Below are 12,978 nucleotides of genomic sequence, written 5' to 3'. Positions count from 1 at the left end.
CAAAAGTCAACGTGTTGTTCTTGTTCTGATTTGGATTTTTAACGTAGCTTTAACAAATTTTCAGTGATATCACTACGATGCCTGCAATGTAGCAGTTTATAATGATGTTTAGCATTCAACGTAACAATGCCAATAAATGGCAAGAGCTATTAAGCAAACTAAACCGATCCTGTAAAAAAATTAGTAAAGTTCAACATTTTATCAAAAAATAAGCTAATATGTGGAAGAGAAACAACAATGAATAGGATATAATGTGTTTACAACGTCTTGTTTATGGGGAAAAATTACTAAAGAATTTAGAAAAAGACTATACGTCCTGGAATTTCGTTCTAGGTTCTAGCGGCATGTTGATACGTTGGGTCGCAGCTGATTTTGCACGTGTGTGACAACTTCTTGCAAAATGGGAAATTTGGATTAAGATGCGATGCAGAATTAGTTAAGGTTAATATTTCCATCTTTTCAATAATGCATTTATTTGTATGATTCTAAAAGATGCATAGTAAATCGAATTTTCTGGGTTACAAGTTCAAGAAGGTCATGGAGTGGGTCTACATGTTGACGTTTAGAAATCACATTTTCATGTGCATTTCGAATCTAAATGTGGGACATTTTTGTACACTTTATGAATAACAATGACCTTGATTAAAATACGATTGTCGTTTTTTCTTGATACAAACTGGATTTTTGAACCCAAAAAAAACACGTGATCCAATGTTTACATCAATGACGTATCGTTGCGCAGTTACCCGACGCGCATATTTGGCCGACATGGTTGGTGTTTATGAATGGGTTGGTCTTGAAGCAGGCGGCTGGATACAGTAGCCACCACTACACTGCTGCTATGCACAGTACATCTCAAAGCAATGACTCCAGCTGTCTTTCGCACATGTGTGTTGGGGCCCGAAGTGGCCGAGTGGTCTAAAGTGCTCTCCGTTACGAATCACTGCCATCTCACCTCTGTCTGCGCGGATTCGAGTCTCAGATTCGGCTAATGTGAGTATGTGAGAAAACCTGCCAGTAGCTTTTCGTGGGTCGGTGCTTGTTTCTAGGGGTTTTCCCGGGTTCTTCCTCCAACATTAATACTGGCCGCCATGTATAGCCTATAGTGTGCTGAAAAATGGCCTTAAACCATACAACAACAGCAACAAGACACGTGTGTGTAAATCAGTGCCATAGGCAACATACTGTTTAATAGTTATTAATATTAATATTTTTCCAGCTAATGCTTCATATTATTTAAGAATATTGTTACGTATATCTGATTTAATTCATATTTATTGTAATTTAATTGTTGGTGAGCATTTAATTTTTAATTCTTTTATATGCTATTATAATGTAAATTTATTGACTGGAGATGATATTTTTTCCAGACAATCGGTTGACCTTAATCATTATTTATTCACCAGGTGTTGAAATGGATCCTGACCTTGATTCAAGATAGTAGCAGCCAATTGAATAGGTTGTTTTTATTTTAAAATGATCGGTTGTTGTCAAGGTCATGATGGGACTACGTGCTTGAAGAAGTAAATAATTTTTATTATCGGAGAAAATCATTGGCATAATCAAGGCCATATTCTATGTACGTGATGTTTTATATGTAAACACGATCACGTGAATCCACCCTTTTTGATTTCGCAATTGGGGAAACTTCGAAACTGCGTCTTAGAATAATATATAACCATTGTTTTAGAGAGATCTCTCAGTTTTCGGGCTTTTACACTTGGTATCAAATTGTGTTATTTTATTGTAGCCATATTTTTGAGTTACACTTTTCTTCAGGTCGTTTGTTTTTCAAAAGGATTAATTACTTTTCCTGGAAATATTTGTGTGCTCAAACATGATTCTTGAACAAAGACATTTAGTGAAGTTTTATTCGGATTTCCAACACCGGAGTGGCATTATTTGTATTTCTACAAGGAACTGTATATAATAACAATAATAATAGTAATAATAATAATAATAATAATAAAACAGTAAAGACTACAGCATACGTCATCGATCTTGGATTGTTCGTCGAGATTTTGAACTTGAAATTATTAGAACATTTCATTACTAGGATGTTTGCAATTTAATTTGTGGATTATTCTTGGAGTATTTTTTTGATTATTATTGCATTTGATTCTTGAAACCGTAAGTTCTTATTTTTTTCCTCATTTTTGCAGAATGTTTCAAGGGAAATAAATTATTTGTTAAATTTTACAAAGCTTATTGTTTTCACTCTTTCTGTGTTACTGTTTATTAGAGCTTAAACACGTAACATAAGAATATTCTGATTACTACCGATGCGCGTTATTAACTGTAAAGCGACTTCAAGGATGCTTTCATTGTTGCACACCATGATCTGAAGGCAGATCTGGCACATAAACAAAATGAAGAAGTCAAACACTTGATTCGAGTTTAGCATGCGAGAGCAGCAGAAAGAAAAAGTCGTATGACGAGCATGTGGGCCCGCACTAACACGGCTAAGGCAAGTCTAGGCCAAGCATCAGTTTCAACTATTTGACGGTAACCACGTCATCTTAGGAACTTCCGTCAACTGTGGTGATAATAATTAGTGACGTTCAGCCAAAAGTGGAAGAGGCATCTTGTGCTGACGTAACAGCAAGAGAGACGGAATGCCCCGCTTTAGACGGAGACCAACCACAGTTGCTAAAGACAATCGTGGACATTGTATCATGTGGAGCAGCTGCTGATCCGCGGCGACGATATCAGAAGCTTAGTAGCTGCAAAACTTTGGATGACTTGCATGAAGTCCTCATCCAATATGGTTTCATCACCAGTCGAGCAGGAACATATCTACGTCTACTTCCACTTAACTCGTTGACGAATGAAGGTAAGCATCACATGATCATTTTTCAGCAGCTACAATCTGCTCCCTGAATGATCTGGCTGTCGCTATGGAAGAACACTGATTTTGTTCTTCAGCCAAGACGACAAGGCACGTGTCCCACTAGAATTACCAGCAGTTAATAACCAGGCGCCCATTCTAATGCACATCGAGTGCCGTGTGCAGCTGCCAGATCACGACTGTCTAATTTCTGAACGCCACAAACTGACCCCATCAGTTTATGTTGCATGTGCTATAAAACCAGGGGCAGTATCGTATTCAGGGCCAACTGCTATCTTCATTCGTGGTGGGAAGCATGACAGTAGCACAGCAATGACACACGCTGCTGATTTTGAAGAACTCAAACAAATTCCAGCTTTTCAGCCTGTTATGTGTATTAATGGATCAGTGAAGCCGACTGTGGTCATAATAGCAGATGGCGGTCCGGATGAGAACCCTTGATTTCCGAAAACACTGGCCGCCTTCCATTACAACAACATGGATGTAATTTTCGTTGTGTACCATGCACCAGGGCACTCTGCCTACAACGTCAAATGACGCATGGCTCCTCTGTCACGCGACCTATCAGGATTGATTCTGCCTCACAGTCCTCATGGATATCATTTGAACAGCAATGGCAAGTCATATGATGTAGAGTTGGAAAGGGACCATTTCCAGAAGGCCGGTATAGTTGTTGTTGTTGTTGTAGCTTCTCATGAGTCGGTAGTTCTTCCCAGGGTTTTCCCGCTTTCTTCCTCCACCATTAATACTGGCTGCCATGCATAGTCTATTGTGAGCTGAAAAATGGCATTAAACCCCACAACAGCAGCAACAACCATTCTTAGTGTTGTCAAATGAATAACGTAATACTAAAAGCTGTGCTCTACATATATTCTGATCTTCTGAAAGATTGACAGGTGTAAGGTGAAGACTTTACATTTGCAACAAGCACAATGGACAGAATGTTGGTATATGTCTGTTTCTTTCATGTGAGTCGCTACTCACATTTCTTTAGATATTGTCATTTTGGAAATTGAACATTACCTAAGAGCGCAGGTAATTAAAATGATTGCTCCCCTGTCCTAACAAAATCAACCTGAATCAGTCTAAAGTACATCATCTTTAGCAGTCATTAAAATAGGGAAAATACATTTTGCTGGACTAAACACTATCAGGTTCCGAAAGTGAGATGAATGAATTACCAAATATATAAAACGTAAGAACATTTTATTGGCTTTGTTCTACAATTTAATTAAGTCTGGTAAGTGTAAATGACCAAGTGGAGCTAGCAGTCTTTTGAGTGGGGCACATCGTAAGTATGGCCAAGCTGTATAATCTATAACACACACAACTACCATCAATCATACAACGGCATCATGGGAATTAATGGTTATATGAACACTACCTAAGATATGCAATGCCTTTTTTAAATAGCCATTGTAACTGGTGAGGAAATCCTGGGGAATTATTTTTCTTTAAAACTTTTACCATCATTGGTGTAATAAAATAAATATGTTAACACTAAGTAATTTCCAACACTTTTACCATTTTAGTAATCTCACATGAATATCTTAAAGCTAATAATACTATACAACTTTTACTATATTTAATGTCAAATCAAATAAATATGATCATAATATGTAGTTTACAAAGCCTTTTACCATCTTCAGTGCTATCAAATTGGTATGTATTTTTGATTTGTATAGTGTGACTCACCTTTGCCTGAGGGCAGTAGTTTGGTCCTACCTGACTAATGTAATGTTTTGTATGTATGTGTATTTGGGTTTGAGTTATATATACATCTTTGGGTCTGACCTTAGGAGACTTTGGAAATGAATTGTGTTAACAGTTGGATGAAAGTCACAGTCTTTTCAGAAATTGGTAATTGCAGCATGTTTCACGTGGAATGGAACATACAGCTAGTTACATCAGAGTTATTCATCCCAAATATTAACATGAGTCTTAGTGTCATCAATTTTAGTTGTGATTTAATTTGAGAGGAATTGATTATTTTTATTTTTTAATTACAAATTACTCATTTACATTTTAGGGCGAAATGACTTTTGGAATTATTCTAGGATATTTTTGGATTATAACATTCAGATAAATCAAAGGTGTTTACAACATTAAATTTAAAACTAGTGGCACATCAACACATTCAACATTGGAATCGAGTTGGAACACCACTGTAATTCATTCAAAATAATCTATATCCGTGATAGAACCTTTAGCAATACATCAGTAGATTAGTAATATACAGGATTTAGTTCAAAATACTGTACTTTTTAACTTTGTATTCTAGTCATGGGAACTAAATAACTTGTGAAATGTAGGTTTGTAATATTTTATGTTATTAAGTTTGAGACCATATAGTTATAACACAAATAAAATAATGCTAATATTTAATTGACAAATCTAATTTACAACACATTTACCATCTTTAGCAATATAAAACAAAGACAATGATGCTAATATTTAATTGACAAATCTAATTTACAGCACATTTACCATCTTTAGCAATATAAAACAAATAAAATGATGCTAATATTTAATTGACAAATCTAATTTACAACACGTTTACCATCTTTATCAATATCACACGAATAACATGATATAACATGCAATCTGCAACACTTTTATATGAAAATAGCTATGTTCTATATTCATCACGCTAAATCTTCTGTTCAGAAAAAGGCAACCTGCTTTAATTATTGATAGCGCGTCATGTAAGAAGACTACTTCTGCTATTAAGTCAACCAATAATCAAGAAACATAATCTTCTAGCTTCCATTTACCGGGTGACTAGTTAAATGACAATACACCATTATTCTCAGTCTTTAATGATATTTGTTTTACCAAGAAACGTAACATTGGACTTGATATCATAATTTCTTTCTAGCATATATGCACATTTCTGTACACTTTGATCTTGTCGGAATTTTCATGCATAAACTTTAGCCTTAATAAGTCTTCAAATTTCCTATATGTTTCACTAGAGTTCCTGTAAGCCTCATTATTCATGCATTCACTTTAGACCTAGTAAGTTTTTAAACTGCTGCATATTTCAGTAGAGTTCCTTCAAGTCTGTGGATTCGTATAAAAAATGACCACCTACTAAATCTCTGAATTCATAATTACTATTTGCCCATATTTCTGAAAGAAAAAAATGTCATGACCTTCCAAAAGGTTAAACATTAATATATCCAAAAATTATTTTGGAGACCATTAAGGTTCAAAAATTGAAGATCAAGCATGCAAACATCTTACTAATATCCAAATCATGGAGCTTCATAATCAAGGCCTTTTCTGAAATTGTTACAGCCCTCCAACCCTGTCACTATTTGAAGATTAATATAAATGTAGCTGCTATACATTTGTTAGCCAAACTATTTTCAGACATTTTACTTTTTCTCTCCAAAGTTACAAACAAAAGCTTCTGAAGGGCATGGAAATAGTGTAATTTAAATGTCTCATTAATTTGCATGTACACATATATGATCATATAAAATAAAACCGATATGTTTAATGTCTTTCAAAGAATCTTGTGGTGAGTTCTTTCATTGTATGCCTTCTTGTCCAGAAGGGAAGATGTGGCAAATAAGAGTTATAATATATGTTCTGGTTTTCTTTCCTTCTTCGGGAGCTTCATGTGGTGTAAAAGGGTTTGATTACTAAGCCTCTATCACTTATTCCTATAATGCCTGAACATCAGCAGGTTTAAGATTTATTTACAGACTGATCATCAATGCTATAAACAAACTTCCACACACTAGTTGTATCTCTTGGTTGACCTTTTGAAAACTCCATATCTAGTCCTACATATATCACCTGTTCTGTATTGTAACATCCTTTTTGCACTATGCTTGTGGTAAGCAATTTTTCACATTACCTACCACAACAAATATCAGACATTCACATTTGTATTTATATGAGATTCCAAGAGAACTGTAATACCTTAAAGTACAGCCAGCGAACCTTATTCACAGCATATGTTTCATGAACAATACTGCCTCTTCGTCATTAACCTTAAGAATTCAAAGTGAAGAGCCAACCAGTTGACACTGCATTTGTGTAATTTGTTGGGACAGTTTGAAAGATTGTGACTGGTAATATATCAATCTTGAATTTGGCACTAATTGGCCTTTATTAAATCAATATACAAAATATTCAAATACAACTCAATCCCAGTAGATTTAAAAATGTACTTATACTAATTTTATCTAAAGTAATTTATTTCCTTCATCAGGTTTTTTTTTTTAAAAGCCAAAATCCAGATTAACTTAAAGAGGAGTAAAAAAGCAAATTTTCACATAGGTTACATTAAAATTACAAGAAATAAAGTAACATCATATATCATATCCCTGTCTTTTGGACATATCCACCCCAAATATTACCCATAATGCATTAACGCCATCATGTTAGTCTTTTTGCTTCAGGAAGAGAACACAGAGTTTCACGCTCATTACATTTTCCACAGCTTTCCAGTCAAGATGGATTAGTTTCCTTTTTATGGTTTCAAACTATTATCTGGTACAAGGTCCACCACTATTAGAAACAGCCTGTAGTGTCTGTTGTATGACTCATTCTGAAAGATAAATGTAGATTTAGTTTATCAAACTATATTCCTACTTTGATGAAGAGAAGAATCCCCACGGATTACTCCCAGATGCACGGTTTCCCATATACCATATAACCATCACTTTCTCTTAACTCACGTTCTAATGACCAACATATTGGTCAATCTGTATGCTAGGTTGGCCGAGTGGTCTAAAGCACTCTCCGTTACGGATCACTGCCATCTCACTTCTGTCTGCATGGGTTCGATTCTTGGATTTGGCCAATGCAGGTATGTGAGAAAGCTTGCCAGTAGCTTCTTGTGGGTCATTGATTATTTCCAGGGTTTTCCCTGGTTCTTCCTCCACCATTAATATTGGCCATGTATAGCCTAGCGTGTGTTGAAAAAAATGGTGTTAAACCCTACAACAACAACAACAACAACTGGATGCTAGTTTCTCTTTGAGAATCAACTAGACGCTTTAAGAGACCTTCAGATGAGATACCAAATGTCACTATAACTTTCCATCTAACTGGAGTGGGTACAAGAACAATTTCATGATGGGTGATGTGGTAGCTATATTTGAGGTCAGATTGGCACCATTTTATTTAAGGTTCAACTGGATATTATAAGTGATCTTCTGGTAACAACTCCATGATGATGTGACTTTCCAGTTGAAATAGCATAAATAACACAATTTTCAAGACGGATGCGAAGGTGACCATACTGAATGTCAGCTCATCACCAGTTTCACCCAGGACTGATGTTAACAATCTTATAGCATCAAACAATATTGATATGACTTACCACCTAGCTGGCATAGTGACAAGTTTTCGAGAAGGCCATTGTTTGAGTTATATCGGATATCTGATCAGCACAGTTTTTAAGACCGACTATACACTTTAAGAAGTCTTCCTGTGGAAATCGCATGCACATCAGACTTTCCATTCAGAAGATGCATGAGTAACAAAATTTCACAAGATCTCTAACCACACTGGATATCAGATGAAAACTACTGTCGACAATTGACAGATTAATGCTTATACATCTAGAGGAAAGATCTTTATAAGATTTTAATTTCAATTGCGGTCTTAAAGAGTGTAGCAGAAAGAAAGACATATGGATATTGAAATGGTTATTTAAATATTGAAGCATGGCATCATCGTCATTTAGGATCAACTAGATTTCATCCAAGTTTTCAAGTGAACACCTGATATAAGAATCCATTGAAGTAGGATAGTGATAAAAAGACTGTCAAGATGGCGACACTGATCGCTTTAATGGGTATGCATGCAGCACCATTTTAATTTACAACTAACTATAAATTGTAAGAAGTCTTCTGGGGAAAACTTCAGTCAAATACAATTATCTGCTCAGGAGAAATTTAATATGTCAAGATCACTGCCAAGGTGGCTATTGAGAATCAACTAGACAAAATAAGTTGTTTTGTAGTAGAAAGATTAAATCTTGGCATGATCATCCATCTGGAACATTACTATTTTATTTAGAACCCATTAGACCTAAGGGCGAATGTCTGTGTACGGTTTTGTGTCAATCTTCCAAGCAGCTTCGAAGGAGTAGCAATAAGAAACTTGTGTTTGTAGACACAAAACTTTGGATGATATTTTACAGATGGCAGACCAGTTGCTAACTCATAAGCTCTTCTGCTCTATGACCCTTAGCCTTGTTAACAGAAGAATACTAGAAGACCGCATATTGCACATCATTCCTTCATAACTGTACACTACATTAATGTGTAAAATGTTTGTGAAAGGAAACATCAACTGTTATTTCAATCACTTTATCTGGCCTTCACAGAATGTACTGTATAAGAATGGCTTATGCCTCTTAATCTGTTACCTCAGACACCTTCTCTTGTCCTAACAATTAACATAATATATCGTCTTTTAGAAACTGATTACATACCAAAGATTAATCTTTGTATTACAGAGGTGTTGGGTAGCAGTAGCTTATTACACTATTTAAAATTTCAGCGCCTCCTTTTGGACAATTCTTCAGACCATCAGTACCAGAAACCATGGATGGCATTCTGGATAAGCTTTCTTAAAATGGGATTGAATTTAAGAAGCAACAATGCAAGGTACTTAAGAGTCATTCATGCACGAAAGAGGTCATAATTTGGAAGTGATTTCAAATGTCAGAAGGATAGCTTTAAGTAATATAATTGTTTATTTTGTCCTGTTTCTTAGGTTATTTCAAACTGTAATGTAAATGTGGCAAGTCCAATATCTGGACATATGTTTTATGTATCTTTCTTTCTGATGAAGTTTCCAGTATTGTTTACTCAGTATTGATCTTTTTCTGCACTCATGAATGAAGATAGATCTCCAGCATTGTATAAAGTGTATCAAATATAATGCAAGAGAGGGAATCATATAACAAATGTAATAATTTGTACGCACTTTAAAAATAAATATGGATGATCGCGTAGCTGTATGCCCTAATTTACTGTCCAACATTTTGTTTCTTTCTATGACAATATAACAGTATGAACTTTACATATATACCAGATGAAGTTGGCTTTTATTGGTAATCTCTACAGTATATCTTTGTCTTATAAAAGCCTGTTGTGCTACTTTTTTAGACAATCTTTAACAGATGGTAACCTAATTTTATCATGAAAAAAATGCTGTATAGCATGTATTGATTGTTTCGTTACAGTAGTAGCAACCAAAACATGTATACACAACTACAATATATATTGCTAACTCCTATTTGTACATAAACATACACACTGTGTAAAGCAAGCATACAACAGAGCTACCTACATAGACATGTAGATGTTATATCATTATACATACATAGAGGCAAGCATGCAGGTGCTATATCAATCTACAAGCACAGAGGCAACATAACATGGAAATGATGTCTCTATTTACTCACACACACAGGCCAGAATGCACATGCTATATTACCACACACATAACACACCAAGACAAAGCATACTCATATTATCTCTATCTACACACACATATACATGAAGACAATGTTGCATATGCCAGATCTACCTACAAACATAAAAGGGCAACAAGTACATTACATATATACATATGCACATAAAAACAAGGATTAATTAGCATATCTACACAAACATACTGAAGCAAGCAGATGCATTACACCTATGACCATGAACATATGAACACAAAGCAATGATGCACATATCATAAACACCCCCAAACATCCATAGGCAGGCATGTACATATGAGCTATGCTTACTTTCAATCTGGACCTAACTGCAAACAACATACTCAGACCTAATAATGCCAAAATGTTTGTAGAACAGACCAGTCCATAGTCATGCTTGCTGTAGCCATACTTCTATGATAACAATATATATTTTGATATGTCAATGCAATGTGCAGCAGCAGATCTAAATCTACAATGAATTAAATAAACAGCAATGACACTGACCTGCCAATACTTAATGTGTCCTTGGAGCTAGACCTACATTTTTGTATGTAATCAATATAGACCTTAAGCGACCAGTGATGTGTGTGTCAGAAAATCTAGGTCAACATACAATGTGGCAACTCATTCAGTTAGAATTTGATCTGCCACTACATTTCAGAGTAGGGTTAGGTCTACACTATGGTAAGTGAACATCATACACCTAGATCTGTCAGAACAAACTGTGATAGCAGTTCAATGTTTGCAGTGTGGTAAACAATCAACATAGACCTTGATCTGCCAGTATGTGTGACTGTTGATCTAGAACTACACTGTGTTAGGTAAACATCATATACACTGTTGGAATAAATCAACATAGACCTTGATTGTTCGCAATAAGTCAACACAGACCTTGATCTAGATCTACCCTGTTCTAGGTAAATATATAATTTGATCTGCCAGAAAACAATATGACAACACATCTAGGTCTACACTGTTGTAATTAATCAATATAGGCCTTAATATGTCAGTCTAACATAAGAGATATTCCTAGGTCTGTATCATATGGGGGATTCCTGCATCCTTGTAATAAAAATGAGAGGGAGGAGGTTAGAACAAAAACGAGCGGGATGACGAAATGCCATACTTCAATATTTAAATAACCATTTCAATATCCATATGTCTTTCTTTCTGCTACACTCTTTAAGACCGCTATTGAAATTAAAATCTTAAAAAGATCTTGCCTCTAGATGTATAAGCATTAATCTGTCAATTGTCGACAAGCTTAATATATTGTGTGTATGAATATTCTTCTGTACTGAGATGGGATACACATGCCTAGCTTAGCAAACTGTAATGTATATGTGGCAAGTCCAATATCTGGACATATGTTTTATGTATCTTTCTTTTGATGGAGTTTCTAGTATTGTTTATTTAGTATTGATCTTTCTCTGCACTTATGAATGGAAGGCTAGATCTCCAGCATTGTATAAAGTGTATAAAATATAATGCTAGAGTAGGAATTATATAACAAATGTAATGAATTTGTATCCACTTTAGAAATAAATAGGGATGATTGCTTAGATATATGCCCTAATTTACTGTCCGACATTTTGTTTCTTTGTACGGCAATATAACGATATGAACTTTACGTTTAAACCAGCTGAAGATGGTTTTAATTGGTCATTACGTTTATGAATATTTACAATATATCTTTGTCTTATAAAAGCTTCTCGTGCTACTGATTTAGACAATTGTTTAAAGATGTCAACCTAATTGTATCATGAAAGAAATTCTATCTAACATGTATTAATTGTTTTACAGTTGTAGCAACCAACACATGTATACATATCTACAACAGATATTACTAACTCCTGTTTGTACACAAACATACATACTATGGAAAGCAAGCACAGAATATAGCTAACTACATAAACATGCACAGATGCAGGCATAAAGGCTTGCATGTATGTGCTATATCAATCTGCAAACACAGAGGCAATATGACATGGAAATGTTTTCTCAATTTGCACACACACACATGCCAGAATAAATGTTCTGTTTTACCACACACATATAAACTGAGGCGAAGATGCTCAACCTATCTCTTTCTACACACATATATACACTGAGGCAATGCTGCATGTGCCAGATCTAACTACAAACATACAAGGGCAAGCAAGTACATTACATATATACCTATACACATAAAAACAAAGATTCACTTAGCATATCTACACAAAGCAAGGATGCACATACCATATATACCCTCCACTCATCCATAGGCAGGCATGTACATATGAGCCCTGCTTACTTTCAAGCTGGACCTAACTGCAGACAACATACTCAGACCTAATAATACCAAACAATTTTAGAACAGACCAGTCCATAGTCATGCTTGCTGTAGCAGCAGATCTAAGTCTACAATGAAATAATTAGCAAAGACCTTGACCTGCCAATACTTAATGTATCCACAGAGCTAGATCTACATTTGGACATGTAATCATTATAGACCTTAAGCTGTCAGTGCTGTGTGTGTGTCATAAAATCTAGGTCAACATACAATGTGGCAACTTAATAAGTTAGAACTTGATCTGCCACTACATTTCAGTGTAGGGTTAGGTCTACACTATGGTAAATGAACATCATACAGCTAGATCTGTCAGAACAAACTGTGATAGCAGTTCAA

At 35.2% G+C, this 12,978-nt stretch overlaps 1 protein-coding gene across 2 annotated transcripts in view; it reads right to left on the bottom strand.

Moving 5' to 3' along the window:
* Nucleotides 1-4,037: 4,037 nt before the first annotated feature.
* Nucleotides 4,038-12,978, bottom strand: part of LOC149774366 (uncharacterized) — a 121,343-nt gene continuing 112,402 nt past the window's right edge. For both annotated transcript variants that reach the window (XM_089945364.1, XM_089945366.1), the window contains one exon: nt 4,038-7,412. In XM_089945364.1, coding sequence (XP_089801490.1) covers nt 7,408-7,412 — 5 coding nt within the window. In that variant the 3' untranslated portion in view covers nt 4,038-7,407. The remainder of the gene's footprint in view (nt 7,413-12,978) is intronic.

This window comes from Sinohyriopsis cumingii, unplaced genomic scaffold (genome assembly GCF_028554795.1).
Source record: "Sinohyriopsis cumingii isolate HCF-2022 unplaced genomic scaffold, ASM2855479v2 utg000305l, whole genome shotgun sequence".
NCBI lineage: Eukaryota > Metazoa > Mollusca > Bivalvia > Unionida > Unionidae > Sinohyriopsis > Sinohyriopsis cumingii.
This window is presented reverse-complemented; position numbering and strand designations above follow the sequence as displayed.